At 42.4% G+C, this 18754-nt stretch overlaps 1 protein-coding gene across 1 annotated transcript; it reads right to left on the bottom strand.

Moving 5' to 3' along the window:
• Window positions 1–134: 134 nt before the first annotated feature.
• On the bottom strand, window positions 135–18664 carry LOC134645255 (glycerol kinase-like). The gene is made up of 19 exons (XM_063498630.1): window positions 18500–18664; window positions 15802–15875; window positions 13677–13783; window positions 13501–13578; window positions 11462–11541; window positions 11133–11270; window positions 10943–11052; window positions 9422–9488; window positions 7857–7892; window positions 7050–7117; window positions 6145–6187; window positions 5968–6048; window positions 5792–5870; window positions 5598–5694; window positions 4788–4872; window positions 4405–4525; window positions 3284–3427; window positions 2405–2491; window positions 135–956 (listed from the first exon to the last, which is right to left on the bottom strand). Exons 1-19 carry the CDS (start codon window positions 18551–18553, stop codon window positions 940–942), a joined length of 1566 nt encoding a protein of 521 aa, XP_063354700.1. The 5' UTR covers window positions 18554–18664; the 3' UTR covers window positions 135–939.
• Between the last annotated feature and the right edge of the window lie 90 nt (window positions 18665–18754).

An 18754-nucleotide genomic window follows, 5' to 3' on the forward strand; every position in this document is an offset into this window, starting at 1 on the left:
CTCTGCAGGATAAATGCTGTAAAACTTGTCACTCCTGCTGTTCCTAAAGATCTACAAGAGTTTAGTCTTTAAGAGTTTTTCCTGCTGTGTGTTCAGAAAAGACATGAAAAGTACATTTTGTGTTTATTCTGACTTGTACAACTTTTTGAGGGTTCAAACAGCAGTAAAAAATCAGCAGGATTTAACAGTCGTCACGTTTCCCCCTTTCACAAAGGAGAAGCTTTATTCTCATGGAAAATGAGCCTCCAGGTATTTATGGCTCGTGCCACAGCTCAGATCTTCAAAGGTCATCAAGTGTAATAATTAATTATAAATGAGTCAAAGTCCTGTTTCTTCAAAACATCAAAAAATGATTAAAAAAATGTTTTCCACAAACAGGATAAATTATAAAGTGCTGTTAAGAATTAGCTGGCTTTCAGATTGTAGTTATTGAAGTGCAGTAAATTACAACGAATTTTCTTTTTTTAAAGGACTGTTTTCTGACTTAAAATGGTAAATGGCCTGCATTTGTATAGCGCTTTACTCAGTCCTTAAGGACCCCAAAGCGCTTCACACTACATTCAGTCATTCACACACTGAGTGTGAATGTGTGTGTGTACTCGTCTCCTCCATGAGTGACTTCTGTTCCGTGTTTGGGGGTTAGACATTAACATCATATACAGAACACATTCAAAATAAAGTCCAGGGTTCCCTTTGGGTGCAGTGAGGAGTTACAGCAGTCTCTGTGTTGAAGGCATGTTTGTTTTAACTGGATGGTGTAAAAACAGTTCCTGGCTGCATGTGGCGTCGTTCTTTGTGAAAAGCTCGCTGGATGTTCAGAGCATTTGAGAGGCTGCATATCACTGAAGATGACTGCAGGCTGGATCGAGCAGTTGCCAGTCCCGTCTTCATCGTACTCCACAATCTTCATGTTCCCACCAAAATGTGGCTCCACACAGTTTAAAGTTGCGAGTGACCTGTGAGGCGAACAGAAACGAGTCTCAGAGAGCAAACAAACACTGACAGACTTTTGTTTTCTGGAAGCAAAGCAGTTAGTTTAAAGAAAAGGATTAAAACCAAACATGTAGACTCAAAGGAGCTCTGTGGGATACTTAGCATCTTAGCTGCAGATTTAGAAGTTAAAGCACAAACCTCTTAGCGATCTGCAATCTCCTGATTTCCACACGTTTTAAAAAGTCATAGAAACAATTGCGGTTTACCAGCAGGAAAAACAGAGCATTGTGAGAATGTATACCTCCATCAAGGCTAAAACTGGGACAGGAAGTGAGTTCCTGTATACCACCTGAAAGTATATGTAGATGTATCTGTAAATAAATGAAGCCAGCTTTTTAACTTTGACCCATCTTGTTTTAGAAAAGAATCCTAAAAGACTTCCTTGGTAGAGGCATACAGGAATAACTGCAGTCGCATGCCCACACACAACCAGGCTGGTCTGACTCAGATTTAATTTATCTGAAATGTAGGTTTTGCAAAAAACAAAACAAAAAAACAACAACTTTGTCAAAGACTCTAAAACCTTCTAACACAAATAAAAAAACAACAGAATGTGAAGAATTAACCGCTAAGACATTACATACGAGATGACTGTGGTGTTGTATTGCAAGAATATCAGCTGAAATTGAAATGTACTGTCATGTAATACCACTAAGAACCACAAGGTGGTGCAGTGAGCCAGTGTAGCACGTAATTCCTGTTAACGTGACAGAAAAAGATTTATGGAAATTCAGTTGTAGCGTTGTTTCCTCACATTCTGTTTACAACTTTAGGAAGGATTAAAAGTATCATTAATTTGACCTATTTTGCTTCAACTTATTTCCTGTTATGCAGGCTGTTTTAAACACTCAGTGTCACACAGTTTTTTCTATTCTTTGATCTCTGTGATGTCAGAGAGAGGGAAAATCAGAAGCTCTGCTCACTTGCTGTTCAAGCATTCTGCTTATAAGGACAGCCAGTAGGAAGACAGTTGGCTTAAAGGGGGAGGGGCTAAAACAGCTTGTTGTCCAAGCATGAGCTAGAGAAGGATTACTTTGAACCAAGAATCATGCAAAGCTGCTGTAGCAGAATAAATATGAACAGAACAGTCCGCTTTAAATTAGTTTCTAACGAGTGAAGACATCCGTGTCGGTTAAAGCCGTGAACACACCGTGTTAGTAAAGCCTTTAATATGTAAACATGCCCCAAATCGAAACTCAAGTGTCACACACGGCATGCAGCGGCAAATGTCGGACCTTAGTGGTCCACTCTGCTGGGGGGAGGGCTGGGATGGACCCCCCAGGGTGCGCCGTTCATATTCTTTCCTAAACCTGTTGTCAGTAAGTGAGGAGATTGTGAGTGAGTGAGGGGGAAATTCTCCAACAATGAAACAGTTAACAGCTAAAGTCACTTCCTGCATGCAGTGGCTTACCGCTGCCGTTGTAGCAGGGCTCTGTGGTCTCCCAGTTCATGGCTTTCTGGACGGCCTTCTTCCAGCGAGCGAAGCGGTACTCGCTCTCTGTTTGTGACGAGGAAACAAGTGTAAGTCATGTCGTCATAGTAACATCCACCAAATGCAGCAAATTACACTTAAAAGTCACTGAGTGGAAAACACTGAGATTACAGATTCAGTCAAAACTGATATAAAGCTGAAGCTGTGTAAAAATAATTAGCTACACAAATATTTCTAAGCTCTTCACATTTGATGCCATTGCAAAGGAAAGACCACAAAACAGCACAGAGTGACATTGTTTTGAATTTTACTGCCCAGCAAATAACAAAAGAACATTTACATTACTTGAAAAATAAACACATCTGAATATATTTATGAAAAAATGTTCTACCACAGGTATCACCGCAACCGAGAGAGGACGGCTGCTGTCAGCCTGTAGGGAAGTTTACCGGAAATCTGCTAATTTTAAAGCTGATGGTAAAATAAGGAACATTTTCTCTGCACAAAGAAAAACACCATCATGTGCCTGAAGGGGAGAGGAGCCAGCCAATCAACCATCAGTTATGTTGACTCTTGCAGCATGTTGCTGTCACGGGATAAAAACCAACTTTAGGTTCACTTTAATCTATTAAACGGAAAATTAATGTTTTACACGGTGTTTTATTTCACTGTAAATGTTTAACAGCATCTGGACAAACAGAAACAATAGCTGACACTGTAAATTCTAAATAACATAGTGCTGCATAACATTAACCAAAACTCGAGGCCATCCTGCTCTGTGTTCTATTATCTGCTGTATGTCCTGTGTCATGTATGTCATATGATCCCATTTCGAACTTTTCACTCTCGCAGTCTTACCCTCAGGGTTTATCTGAGGCTCGTATCTCTCAGATGTGACATGTGGGAGCTGACCGGGACTCAGGCTCCATACTCCTACGCCTTCTGCTGCCCCCGCCGCCATGGCTACACCCAGAGCTGTGGTCTCGGACATGGTGGGTCGAACTGGAGCAACATAAGACGGACGGTTAGAGAGTGACAGAGAGACATGTTCCCCCTGAGAGTGATCAGGCTCATCACTTCCTGTATTCTGGTTGTTATATAAATGCAAAAATTCTTCATTTTCACAATATTTTTGGTGAAATCTTCAAGTCAGTGATTTGTTTTTTAAATTTCTTTAAAAGTTAGTTGTAGGAAGTCATCAGGTTGACATCAGCCATGTGGTATTTTCAAAATAAAAGCTTCCATGTAGTTTGAGGACTTCAGCCAGACTTTTAAAAGAGTCATTTTCTTTAAAATAAAATCTTCTAGTCAGCTATTGGAAATTAACTAGGTACTTTGACACCTAAGTTACAGAAATTAAAGCAGAACATAAGCAAATTCAGTGCAGCTACTGCGAGGAACAAAAAAAAAAAAAAAACCTTTAGTGCTACACTGGTTTTTACAAAAAGTACCTTTAATATATCTTCAGTTCATGAGGTCATGTTGTGGTTTTGTAAAATGTCCAAACTACTGAGGGGAGTAGTGCTGCTGTTTTTGTTTTTTGTGTGTTACTAGTCACATCTATCATCCAGATAGTGACTACATGTGACTAAACTCGTCACAGTGAACCAGGCGGTCATTAGAGTCTCTAGTAAAGTCTCTAACAATCAAAAGGAGCAGCTGTTCAGCTTTGATGGGAAACATCTTACAGGTGATAAAATCATCCACTTACACACTGCTGGCAAAGTATTCCAATGAACAGGAAGATATGTGCATGTAAAGTCAGTTCATGTTTAACTCGTGGCACGTCATGTGTGCACAGCAAAGCTAGCACAGGTACATTTCTGCCTTTACCTTCGACCTGTATATCAAAGTGTTTGTTTTAAATGGGTCAAATATCAGAATGGACAGTTTAAAGTTCAGGTCCAGCCTCGCGTCACCAGCTCCTCGATTTTAAAACTCCGAGTTACTCTGAGTGTGTGTGCGTTTAGTCGTCGTACCTACAGGGATGCAGAGGATGTCGGCCTGCAGCTGCATCAGTAATCTGTTTGACGTCATCCCTCCGTCCACCTTAAGCTGCGTCAGAGGGACCCCGCTGTCCTGATTCATTGCATCAAGAATCTAACACACACACACACGCACGCACGCGCACACACACACACACACACACACACACTTCAATTCAACTACTGCTTTTAAACCCGTCTCTAGCCCCTCTTTATTAACACTTGTTGCATCTGAAATTCAGCCTAGCTGAAATACTACCATGCTCTGATATAGTGTTCAGTAAGCAACCCTGCATGTATCATAAACTCATGTTACACTTGTTAACATGTTAAACTTGTGTATCTTCTCGTTCTAGGAATGAGAAGAGGAGGCTCACCTCTCTGGTCTGGAAGCAGACGGCCTCCAGAGCAGCGAATGCCAAGTGGTTCCTGTTGGTGAACTGTGTGAGCCCACAGATGATGCTGCAAAACAGAGAGAGCAAAACTTAAATACTTTAATACAGAGACCAAACATTACCATGCACAAACTGTTTCACATTTATTACTGTGTTGTTGGGCAGCACAGCCGAGCTCTGTCATGTTTTTGTGGCCTTGTGTTTTGTGTTTTTTTGTCATTGGATAGATATAGAATCACATGATCTTAAAACAACCTCTCCCCACATGTTTATACTTTGACACCGATAAAAAAAAATAAGAAGCAGACTGCTAATCTGATTGCTAAACACAGGATTTACATCAGAAGGAGCAGAAGCTTCATTTAAGGTTTTAAAAAGAGTCCAAATGTGCATCCTCCAAACTCTATAATTTTGTCATTTGAGGAACTGAAATTTAATGTGAATATACTAAATGTCTTTAAATATCAAGCAGCTGAGAAGTTTTGTAGAAGCTCATCTGCATAAGTCACTTAACAGATCCCGACAAAAAAGCCCACCTGTTCGATTACCAGTGAGGGTGTCATCTCAGAGTTTATAATCAGCTTCCATCCTGTTTATTATTAATGCCGAGTGCACAAAATGTGGGTGTGGATTTTCCTACATTAGCTTTGGGGTTCCTCAGGGCTCAGCACCAGGCTCATAACTGATCTTTTAACACGTGCACTGTTATACATAGAAATATAACCATTTCAACAAGCGTTCAAGCATAAAGGATTTCCTCAGTTTAGAATGAGCCTGGGCCGACTCGCTCACCCTCTTGCGCTGGGCTCCCAGTAGGGCGCGTAGAGCCCGGAGAAAGCCGGCACGAAGTAACAGCCGTACGACGTTCCTGCTGCTGCTGCCAGTTTCTCTGAAAGATAGACAACAGGAGACAGAGGCAGACGTGATATTCAAGCACAAACCCCAGTGCCGAGTCCTGGATGTATTCAATGATGAAGTGCACCTACCGATCTCTGAGGACGACTGCACCATCCCCATGTTGTCCTTCAACCACCGTACCACTGCCCCTGCTATGGCCACCGACCCCTGCAGGAAACAAGAAAAACAAGCAGACCCCAAAAATCAGACCAGAACACAGACGGCCGTCACCGATCAGAGTTATTTAATAGAGGCCACCACACACCTCGAGGGCATAGCAGGCCGGCTCGTCTTTTCCCAGTTTGTAGGCAACTGTGGTGAGCAGGCCGTGGTCTGAGATCACAGGCTGACAGATCACATGAAAATTATTACTGAGAGGGTGAAATATTTCTCACTAAAATTGTTATAGCAATAAATATATATTTTAAAAACAACATCTTACCTTGGTGCCTGTGTTTCTGAGCAGGAAGCAGCCAGTCCCATACCTTTACATGAGAATAAAACAGAAGAGTTAGACACGTGATTGGTTTATTGGTGACATTAACTCATCTACAGTGTGGGTGCGCTGGGGTTTTGATTTTTGATATTCGCCACACTTAACAGATATGCAGAGTCCTCGTGAGGAGGACAGAGAGGCCGTAGTGTCACATTTTAGCAGGTTTACAGCCAACCTGGGTATAGTTGTTTTACACGTTAAATTTCCACTTCCACTCGCTGGTTAGATTTAGAGAAAGCAGGTGGTTTGGGTTAAAACACACCTTAGCAACAGGAACAGAAATCAGGGGACAAAAATAAAGAAATTAGTACTCTTTCTGACTCCAATCAAGCACCTTTCTTGGGTTAGTTACTGTGACTTCTATCTCACAGGGTTGATGAGTCAGGAGGTAGGGAGATTACTCAGTTGAGTAAGCACGCAGTGAGCGATGATTAAATCCACTGACTTAGCGTTTTGTTATAAACTGATAGATTTGTATGTTAACTGCTACAGTTTACTAAGCACTACCTTTCTTTAGAGTGAAAACAGCGACTTTACAATTTACTGAAACACAGTACAGACACCACTCAAATTTATTTCAGTGTGTCGCACAGCAGCCTGTAGACAGAGTCAGGATGGGAAGCAGAGAGGTGAAACTGTGATTTTCATCATGAATTTGAAGAGAACTCAATCGTATCAGTGTAGTGCAATTTAACCCAGTCCACATATCCCTATGATGATATTTATTAACAGCCTCAAATGTCATGTAATGTATTTTGTCAAGTTGGAAAGAAAAAACACAATCTCTGTATTGAACATCGAAAAACAATGAATTGACGTCACTGTGATAAAGAAGGGAGCAGAGTGCTTACGTGTTTTTGGCCTGGCCTTCGTTGAAGCACATCTGACCAACCAGAGCAGCCGACTGGTCACCGAGACACTGACAGATAAAGTAGGACGTGTAAACAGTCAGAGATGAGTGGATACAACCGCAAACACATCTGCTTCATCCTGGAAGCTCCAACCCAGCAGTTAACATAATTTTAAAACCACAGCCAGAAAATGACCTTGTGAAAAGGAGACCTTCAATATGCTACAGTGTGTTTCTGATCTACCCCACTAAACCTACATAGTGATATGACCATTAAAATGTACCCAGAATGCACTTTTTTAAGTTTCAAGGGAATTATGAGAAAACAGATCAAACAAGCAGGATACCAATGCTTGTTTCTGTTCCTCTACTCTACAGAGATGAAACTGCTGCAGCTTATTCAAACTATGACAGACCTCATGATGCTGATGCTCAGAGATGGTTATTTTTCCTTTAAAATTGATTTGGTTGCAGCTTAAATGTGTTTTGCAGCCTTGAACTGGTCCTGCTGATATCTCCTGTACTTATGGAGCTAGTTCAGACCCGCCCACGTGTACTTGGCGGGCCTGAACTGTGAAAGAGAGTGTGAAGATACCGCTTTGCTTGGCTTCATTACATACAAAACAAATCAGCTGATTCTGAGGTGTCACAGGGCAGATTTTTCATTGGTCGAGCGAAATGGTCTCTACTCAGAAAAAAAAAAGTGGGAGGGAGCCATGCGTTGCTCCAGCACAGCGACAGCCTCGCAGCTGAACACAGACAGATGTGACTCATTAAACAAAGTTGCATAAGAGGGAAAAGCTCTTACCCCTGAAATTGGAACTCCTGCAAGTGAGCCGGATTTCTGGTTAGGAGACAGAAATGTGGACATGTTTAGATTCTGGATAAATGACCGCTGAGCTCAGGGCGACACAAAGAATGATATGAAAACCTTTAGGATGAAGCAGGAGGCCGTTTGCTGTGCAGGGAATCAGGCTTGTGGCTCTGTAGCCAAGTATGCCTCACACTGAGTTATCAGTGGTAATTACAGTTTAATAAAGCTCCACAAGCATCAAAGTGAGCATAGGATACTTTTATTATTTTAACCTAATTGAACCCTTTCTAGTTTTATCAGAACTGATTATTTATTCATTAATTCCAGTCATTAAAGAGGTCGGTCCTGCATGGAAAGATACGTGAAGAAGCAAAAAAGAAAAAAAATGACCCGATCAATGAGGCAGAGAGAGAAACAAACAGCTGCTTCAGTTGATCTCTGGACCTCAGTCCACAGAGCACGTTGCATAAAAAAGCTTCAACATTAAAGTCAATGATGTTGTCGGGAGATGAGATATGAGCCGCACGGCTTCTTATCAGGATGTTTATCAGGGATAGGCCACAGAATGGGATTTTAAACAACTCAATAAACTCTTACCTACACTCCCTACACTCCACAAATATACTATATACACACACATGCAGAAAATATTTCCGTGTTGTGATTCACAACAAACAAGTAACACGTGCATTTGCACAGAAAAAAAACTATTACTGATGAGGAGTCCATGGGCCATGGACGAGGTGCCTGCACCCCTGAAGGGCCATGGACAGGGTTTAAAATGGACCTCTGGAAGTGTGTAATTACACAAGCGATCCAAATATATTTAAGGCAAAGAGACTGCGTTACCTTATCTAAACAGTTTGTGCTTTGGGAGCTTTTTGGAGTATTTTAAATACAATTATCTGAACAACAATAATACGACTGCTGTGCATTGAATCGTACTTCCAGACTGTCCAAGGGGGTTAAGCTCCAGTTTTGGTGAAATTCTAGGCATACATTGTACCCACACAGTTTGTGGCTGTAGGTTGCTAACCAAGCCATATAGTTTTAGTTGGAAATGTAGGAATCCACCTTCAGAAGTCCAGCATGGTGACATTTATCCTTTATATGGAAAGAGGTTAAAAACACTAATTAATATGATTTATGTAGGGAAAATATCTACTGAATTAATTTAAATGTAATTAATTAAAAATTGTAGGATGGGATGAACTCCTGCATGCATCTGGATGTATGGAAAAAAACTGTGCAGCATAAATCCATCAGAATAATAAACGTTCAGCTGGAAATCTTCAGCAGACCTTCACTATCTACACTGTCTGTACGTTATCTGCTCTCCTGATGCTTCTTATCAAGTTTTATAGCCATTACAGTAATAACAACATTTAACGAGACCATTCACCAGAAATATTTATGGTTCGTGCCGGTATCAGGTTGCACAGATTTCACATATCTCTTGTTTGAGGAAAAAAAAGGTTGTTTCAGGTCTGTGACCTCAAAACACAAATGGTGTCACAGAAACAAACACACAGCGTGCTGTGAGGCGTATCTGAGCTCACCATCCAGCCGTATATCTCAGACGAGCTTCTGACGCTGGGCAGGATTTCCATCGGGATGTCAAAGTACCTGAAAGGAGCATAGCAGGAGTCTGTCATGAGGTTGTAGGTTTATAATAAAAACAAACACAAAGGCACTTATAGTTTTTCTTTTTTTTGATGAGGTCTTTGTTCTATTTTCTGTCCTGTTGTTCTGTGTTTTAATCCCCAGATTACTGCAGATGAGGAAGAACAGACAACAAAGGAGAAAGTGGCAACAATGTGACTTTAAAAATGTAGCTTTTCACACGAGGTTTCTTTAAACTTTAAATATAAATCAAATCAATTAAAAACAAGGCAGACATTGATCGGATGCCAAGTTAAGCCTGTCCAGCCCGTCTCCAAGGGCAACCTGCAACCTCAACGTAGGGGGCAACGAGGATTGGCCTGGGCAAACCACAAGCAATCAAAAGCAAACTACATGAGAGCTCCTCACCAGTACACGAAGGATGTCCGGTGTAAAATCTTTTACAATCGAATATATGACTCAGATTATTTCCATACTGGGATGGTTAAGTCTGCATGAAGGCACGTGAGCCACTTTAGTAACCTCTAAGCAGAGCAGCAAGATGAAGAAGAAGAAGAAGAAGAAGAGGAGAAAGAATCATGACTGAAATTAAATCTGGAGGAGTTCGACAGAACGGAGCTAAAACAGAGTGTTTGTTTCTCTCTCACTAAAGCTGGAGAGCCGACTCTGAATAATCAGGTGAAGACCAGTCCATTCTTTCTGTGCTTTTATGACTCAAAAGAAATAAAATGTATTGGTGCAGCGTTTTTTCCACTGCTTCAATGCTCAGCCAACTGCATAAAATAAGAGATGGCTCATTAACTCCCTGAATGGGAAGTGAATGAGCTTTTACTGGGGTGTGCAAACAGATATGCAGACGATAACCTTAAATGCTTTATTCTGTGTGTGACAATTAAGCAGCAACCTCCAGAGCTAAAACATGAAACCAAAAACTGCAGTTCCTTTAGCCGCCACTTGAGACTGCCTTAAAAACTTAGTCCATCCCCAAAACATCCAACTTTACAGCAGAAATAAAGACATAACATATGCATCACTCATCCGTTTAAGTAGTAATAGTTTGCATTATTAGGGGCGTGGTGTCTCTGACTGACAGATGGCTGGCAACACAGGCAGCTGTAGCTGCTAGCTCTTTGCTAGGCTTCACCCGGCCTGAACTAGACCTCTGTTCTGTGTTTGTGCTGTTGGAGCCTTTTGTTACCTAATATTTAATTTAGATCAATTCAGTTGTTATTTAATGTTATTAACACTAATTAATTGGCTCTCTGATGCTCTTATACAGTTTGTTTGCTAACCTAGCTAGCTAGCATTAGCCTATAACACAGCTTTTCAGGCCCTTCGTGCAAATATGGTCACTCTGGCTCCACAATCCAACATGGCGGTGGCCAAAACATTTGGATAGGCTGTCGCACCCATCTTTTATATACAGTCCATAGTGTGCAGGGTATAGTGTGAATCACCTGCAGAGTTCAGGATCCCAGTCCATGGTGTGAATGTTGAAGAGCATGGTGCGACTGGCGTTTGAAACGTCTGTACAGTGGACCCCGCCGTTCTTTCCCCCTGTCAGACACTGGGGGGTGGAGGGGTGAGGTGTTAAAAGAACAAATCACACACTCATGACAGAAGTAGAGGTACAGGTTCAGGTCTTACCCAGATGATCCAGGAGTCCACCGTGCCAAACATGGCACGCTGGCTCAGGAAAGCCTCATGCACCTCGTCCACGTTGTCCAGCAGCCATCGCAGCTTCACTGCACTGAAGTAAGTGCTGATGGGAAGGCCTGTTTTATGCTGTGGAGATTAAGACAGTAGAAACAGAGATCAGAAAGATATTTCAACAAAGAAAGCAAGAGTCCTGCCTTCTTTCAGATTTCTGATTCAAAGTAGATAACAAAGTCACTACTACACCCCCAAGTGTTCCTCTGACCCACACAACTTGCCCTGATTAAGCTGTTACCAATTTCTTATCAATCATCTCTCACCCTGAGGTGGTTCTTGTTTCTTCCCGGAGCTTTGTTAATGAGCCTCTCTACCGTCGACTGAGTACGAAGGTCCAGCCAAACTAAACACAAAGCAGGAGAGGAGAAAGATTCGAACACGGGAACCCAAAACATTGGCATTAGTTTTGTGAGAAAACAGCAACCTCAATATGTAGTTGTAGATCTAAGCTTCATAAAGACTAACTCTTTAATCAGAGGCCAGGCTGTCCCAGCGTAATGAATAAAAACTGAGTAATCAGGAAACATTTTCCTCAGTTTCTAAAGAAATGGCAGGAATGAGGAGGACCAGCTGAGGTTTGAGACAACACGAAAACTTTGTTTAACTAATCACGCTCCTTACAGCCCTCTGACCTGATCTTCATTTAAATTCTGTGGTTAAACCTCAAAGAGGATCCAAGGCAACAGAGCTCCAGGTCTTTTTCAGGATGGATGAGAAATGAGACACTCAGCTCAGCGTTCCCAGGGTTTATTTGAATGGACATGGGCATAATCCCAACTCTAATTTTAGCTTCTTTATTTTTCATCTTTCTGGAAGAACAAGGCCATCCACAATGTATTAGTGAACAATGTCCTTGCTTTTATTTTGAAAGATTGGTCACTATTAACCAGCTAAACTTGAGCCCTTCCTGTCTAAGGTTTCAGTGTGTGATATTTTATTATATATACTTCTATTAGCCAGTCTGCTGGTGCAGCTGTGTGGTCGTTTTCACACATGAACTCTGGAGCACGCTGGAGAACCAGGTCAGGATTTTTCCCCAGTTGAGCTTCATCACACAAAGCACAGCAGGAAAGTAAAATGCCGCTTTGAAAATACAACTTTTGCTAGAGTGAATGCCGCAGGAGGCAAAACAGGAGACCGTGTGGACTTTGTATGAGCAAACCAGCACGTTAAATTCTGTTTAATTTTCAACCTAACTTGGATATGGGAGTTCTGCACCTCTGTCTGACGATGCTGTGGTGCATTTTTTGAAAATGGCTAACATTAATCCCGACTTAAACTTCAAATTATTGCAAACTGCAAATAGATAGTAAATGATCCCAAACAGAGCATATCGATAAGATAGCTGCTAAAAACAGTTTGAAATCAGGTTATATGAACAGATCCACTAATAACACCAAAAACCATGAAAACTGGATTTAACAACATCTGTCTGTCAGCTTCTGATCACAGCGACAAACTGACACAATGAATCTGGACTTATTTTTACTATCATTCTACACATTGTCATTGTTGTCATGGCAAAAAGTGATTGCCGGTATTTAGATTGAAGAGATTTCTTCCTGTTAAAAGGGAGTTTTCCCTCCCCACTGTCACCATGTACGTGCTCACAGCGGGTGGTATGATTGTAGGGGGTTTCTCTGTATTATTGTAAGGTCTTTACCTCACAATATAGAGAGACTGAGGCAACTGCTGTGGTGATTTGGTGTTATATAAATAAAAGTGAACTGAATTTATTTTATAAATGACTCCATTGTAAATCCTGTTGACTGCAGGTTATTTTCCAGCATGAACGGGGATATTAGACATAAAAAAAGCCACATAAAAACATCTGCGTTCACTTTTTGGCCCAACACCTGGTTAAGTAATATGAAGGTGACACACCTTTTCAAGAAAATTGCTTTGAGGTGCCTTTTCTCCTGCTGTGAGAAGTTAAGCACTAACATTTTTGTTAAAAAAAAACAAACTTTGCTAGCTTTTGTTGGCTGTTCGTAGGTCAAGCAGTGCTCTGAACAGTGAACAGCTGACACAACACCCCCTCAGTCGAATCAGGGGACTGAAGAGCTCGCTGATAAACTGGCTTTTTAAACTGAAAGCCTGTGTGAGTGGGAGTGACTGCTGCTGGATCACAGCTCTGATGGTTTTTGGCGGTGCAGGAACAGACACGACACAGGATGCTTCAACCTGATGTAATCAAGTCATGCCCCGAGTCGTTTCCCACATTACACAATCCACTTTTTTACAGCTCAGTGAGTCTGACACCGATGTAGAAATCCTAAAATACTGATGATGACGCCCTCACCGATGGCGTTGTAAAGCGGCTCGCCGGTGTCTTTGTCCCAAACCAGGGTCGTCTCTCTCTGATTGGTCACTCCCACCGCTGGAAACAAAAAAAAAGATAAATATCAGTGAATTTGCCCCGATGCCCTCTGGATCACACATTTTCTACCCCCTGTCTTCCACCCGTCAGCGTCCTACCTTTGATGTTGGAGACGTCGATGTTGAGCTTGCAGAGCTTCTCGCAGGTCCTCTCGATGCACTCGTGAACAGACTGCATGATCTCCCGCGGGTCCTCCTCCACCCATCTGACCAACACGCAAACACACAGAAAACACACGTGTGCATGTTTAAAACTATTTTGAAATCTGGGACGGATGAAGTTTTGAGACTTTTCAGGATGTGAAAATCCAGAGTGCTTCAAATTTTTATGAAAAACATGATAATCAAGATCAAATTAAAACGTAAACTGCTTCAGTTTGCTATGTTCTAAATCTGGGAACACACAGCACGATGTTAGAGTCTTATAAACCTGGGTGTTTTGCAGGGGATGAGGATAAAAACCGGCTGAAGCCTATTTACTGCTTTATAGACCAATAGAAGCATTTTAAAAACTATGATCTGGCACACCAGCCAGACCCAAGCCAATGCAGTGATTTAACAAGGGGAGTTATCCACTTCACTCTGGATGAGCTGCAGTTTTCTGATTTTTTACTCAGACCTGTAAAGACATTGTTACAACTGTAGACGTGCATGTTAGAACTTCTTCTGACAGAAATCCTTAATTTTTTCTACATTTTAAGGTTTTAAAAAGCCGACTTCATTAAGAGAGAAAAAGTCTCGCTTGTAGATGTTTCCATGGTTCCACGGCCCGAATGATCACCTGCAGCTTTGTGAGATTTGCATTCAGGAAGAAAACACCTTATGTTTACAGCCTGCTGTAATTTCTGTCTGAGTGTTCTGGATCTGCAGTACAGCCGGTCAGTCTGTCTCTGGTAACGGGTCTTTATCAGCCACTTTTTAAATGACATATAAACACATATCACACATGCCAGCTTGTTAGGAACAAAAATAAAATGAAACCTGGACCTTAGACTCAGTTTGTTACATATCAAATAAAGTTATGTGATTAAAAGGTGGTTAAACTGTAACTTAGTAGCCTGTTAAAAAGACACCAGAGGAGGGGGGAGGTGCTGCTGTTACAAGCTTTACAGTTCTATCAATACATATCTGTGCAACTGCGAAAGACTCCTATATAAAGCAAGAGTTAAAATTCAGAAGAAAGAATATTAACAGGTTTGAGCTATTTTCATTGGGTTATATTATATTGGTAAGTGAAAATATGTGAATCAAAGTGATAAATGGTGGCGGTCCGAATGAGATTTTGAAGGATAAGAAACCTGCAGGTCTGCTGACTACAAAAGAAACTCAATGTGACTGCAGGAAGAAGCTTTAGCCTCTATATGGATGAGCAGGTAAACTTAACTGCTATCACATCAAAAAAGTCAGCCAGTGCATTACTGAAAACCAGTATGTGGATGAGACAGAGGCGTTTCAGAGAAGTGGGCAGGAAGTGATGTGGACAGACTTTTTTATTTTTCAACTGTTAGGCATGCAGGTGGAAATATCTGCTGTTAACAAACATGTCCTGCTATCAGACATTCAGGTGAAATAAAATGGACAACAGCTCAAAGGATAATCTGTGAACTACTTCCAGAGAAAGACAAGCTGAAGCTTTTACAGTGGCCCTCGCAGTCCCCTGACCGCAGCATTGGCAAAAATGAATGGAAGTGTGTTTACTTTGTGCCACGGTGCCTTTCAACAATGGCTTGCAGCTTTCTCAAGAACAGCTCATTCAAACTGCACATCCCCAAAGAAACCAACATTTAAAAAATAAAAACTAAACTGCTGTATTTCTGCTCTTTATCTTCAGCGTGTGCACATATTTGATTGAAGGCCCAGTGTGATGAATCTCTGTGATTAGTTTCTCTCCTCTGCTCTCTGCTTCACAGCTGAATGAGCAACATTTGATCAAAGGACAGCGTTTTTATCATCAGCTTGCTGATGGCATCGTTTTTTTGTTTTACCAGCTTCAGCCTCAGTAGACAACTGAGCTGTCACCTGAAAACCGGACTCCTGTGAGTGCACAAAGACTTGAAGTGCAAAGCATCCTGTTATTCCACCAACTAGTCAAGCAACACGGATCTCAGGCTGGGTGTGCAGAGATAATAAATACTGCACATAGGTGTGCAATCTGTTGCACCAGGACAATATGGTGAATACACACAGCGTCTAATTGTGTTAATGTGAAGTTTGAGTCACTCACCCCTCTTTGGGGAAACTCTGGTTGATCTCTACTTGGTGGTGACTGATCAGTTCAGCTGTTTTTGCATTGAACACCTACAGAGAAACACAGCTCATTAGAAGCAGGAACAGAAATATTAAAAGCTTCATTTAATTAGGGAGCAAATTAAAGCTGCGACAGTTTAATTTTTCCAGTTATGTTTTTCCTTCCACCCACTGAGGAGTGGAAAGACGATATTGATCACTGGCTCTATCGCCTCAGGGTGCTGCCAGAGTATTGTAGAGAAGAAGGGAATTAACACGAGGCAGCACTTTCCCTGTCACCTGCAGTCAGACAGAAGTCACCGTTTCTTCTGATTAAGTAATAGGATAAAGCTCCGTGCAGCACCACCCTCCTCTCACCGTGCATTCACTCAGCTACAGGAAATCCTTGTTATGCTTTTAGGACATGCGATCCAAGAGTAGTTTCAACCCTAAAGTCTAAACTTTAGACTTCCTGACTCACTTTACACTGGAAATCTAACAGGAACAAACTCAGCCTGTAAAAAGAGACAGAGCGTTGATGCAAGGAGGACGTCTGATGTCATCTTAGTTCAGTGTTGCACCATCAGTGTTAAAAGTCTGAATCATCACGCTTACTGAAAACTGATGAGAACTGAACTCAGTCTGAACTTTTTGTGTTTTACCTGTTCCCAAAAAATGTGACCTCACAAATACTGATCATTGCAAATTTCAATCAGTGCTGCGGCCCCACAGAGGACGGGGCTACGCTCACTGATTCAAAAACTAATAAGCATATAAAACAAGGTCCTCTGCACCCACAGACCCAATCTGTGACAAATACACAAATAAAGCAATAAAGCTGATTCTCTTCTGAGTTCCTCATCTTGATTTCAACCCCACCGTCAGCTGCTGACTCTAGTGCTGATTCTCAATCATCCACCCACAGCTTAGACATGTATTCTGCTCTTCTGACTGTTAATGGCATCTCAAAAAAAGGAAGGGAACGCTGAATCATCAGAGCATAACTCAAAGTCAGGTAAACGTCAGGGATATCAAAGTCTCCAGGTCTTCTTCTTCTCCTTTTGGCTGCGCTCCTCTGGGGTCGCCAAAGCAGATGACCTCCCTCCATCTCGCCCCATCCCTCACCCAACCTCTGCATCTGTGAACCTCCTCTTCCTCCTTTCCCTCTTATGCACACGTCCGAACCATCTCAGCCTTCCCTCTCTAACTTTGCCTCCAAACTGCTCACCCTGAGCGCTCCATCTCATGTACTCATTTCTAAACTCGCGTCCAGTTCGGAAGCCGATTGTTTGCCGTGTCTCCAGGCACAGTGTCAGGAGCGTGGAGTAGGCCCAGCAGCAGGAACGGTATCTGCTTATTAATGCGAGGCGGATCAGGAGGAGTACTGCCAGAGTCAGAGGTATGTCTCTGATTGAGATATCAGAAACTCTGTGAGGGTGGCATGAGCGCATTTTAGTGGGACCTGTGCTCACACCCTGGCTGGCATTTTCCAGAGAACACCAGAACTGGCAGGTCCACCACCGATGCTCTCTTCTCTTCACAGACGAGAGCAGGTTCATAGAGTCTGGAGACACCGTGGCGAATGTTATGCTGTCTGTAACATCATCCAGCATGACCAGCCTGGCAGTGAGTCAGTGATGGTCTGGGGAGGCGTATCCTTGGAAGGTCACGCAGGCCCCCACGTGCTAGCCAACAGCACTCTGACTTCTGTTACATGCCAGGTTGTCAGACCTCCTGTTTGTGCAGGGCAATCCCCGGCTTCATGTACCCGGAGTGTGCAGGCAGTTCCTGGATGATGGAGGCACTGATGCCTTCTCACATTCTCCAGACCTGAATCCAACTGAGACCCTCTAGGATGTTATGAATCGATGTTCTGGAGTAACACCATGACAGAGGACCACAAAGTAGCACATGCAACACCGTAAAGACGCAGTAAAGTTTGTTTTTATGAGATTATTACACATGCACACACAAACAAAGGCTCTGTGACAAATTTGCAGTCGATCCGCAGCCAAATGATCAAGAGTCAAAATCAGGCGTTAAGGTTAAAGTTTTACTGCTGCTCAGAACGACCGTTATGTCAGCTGATGATGACACAGGAAAGGCCTTTATTAAGGATCAAAGGTGCTTTCAGAGAGTTCAGCACCTGTGGACGTTTAAATCTCAAGCACCAAAAAGAAATTCATTTATGATTCATTTATGAGTAGAAGCTCTTACGTGTCAGAAAAACCCACAAATCTGAATTTCTCTCTGTGCACTCCAACAGCACTTTTACCTCCTCTGAGCCCCTCACTGCTCATGCTCTGTGCCAAAGCTCAATTTTCCAGCTGACCTGGTTGAGGAAGTCCAAATTTGTTCAAAGTGATCATTCAGCTGGACTGATTTTAGCTCTTTGTACATGCACCTGAACACCATCCAAAGCAGGTGGAAGCTACAGGTCAGTGTGCTGCTCCAGTCCACTGGTTGATTTTTCTATTTAAATCTCTGTTTAAATAGAAACATCATGATGTACAAGCTTGTTTCTGAGCCGAGCACAACACAGACATAAGCCACGTGTTGATCTGCACTTCATCCACGATCACAGCCGTTAGCCCACAGCCTCTGAGCACAGGACAGAGTCTCTGTAGTCTGCTGTCCCAGCTGCTCTCCCGGTCCCTGAACACAACATGAAAACACGAAACTTCACTAAAACTCACCAGAAACCTCGTGGAGCTCGTGCCCTGATCAATAGCAGCAACCAGCGGGTCCATTTTTATTTTCTTCTTCTTTAAAATGAGTGTTAAACACAGCCGGTGAATCTCCGCTTTAATCTAACACGACTGCTCGGTGAGGTGGAGAAGGACAGACGCCCGGTGCGCACGGTGCACACTGACACAGACCTCCTCCTCTGCGATCACCGGAACCGGCCCGCAGCGAGCGCCGTCTCCGATTGGCTGCTCGCTCAGAAGGCG

This window comes from Pelmatolapia mariae, linkage group LG16_19, assembly GCF_036321145.2.
Source record: "Pelmatolapia mariae isolate MD_Pm_ZW linkage group LG16_19, Pm_UMD_F_2, whole genome shotgun sequence".
NCBI lineage: Eukaryota > Metazoa > Chordata > Actinopteri > Cichliformes > Cichlidae > Pelmatolapia > Pelmatolapia mariae.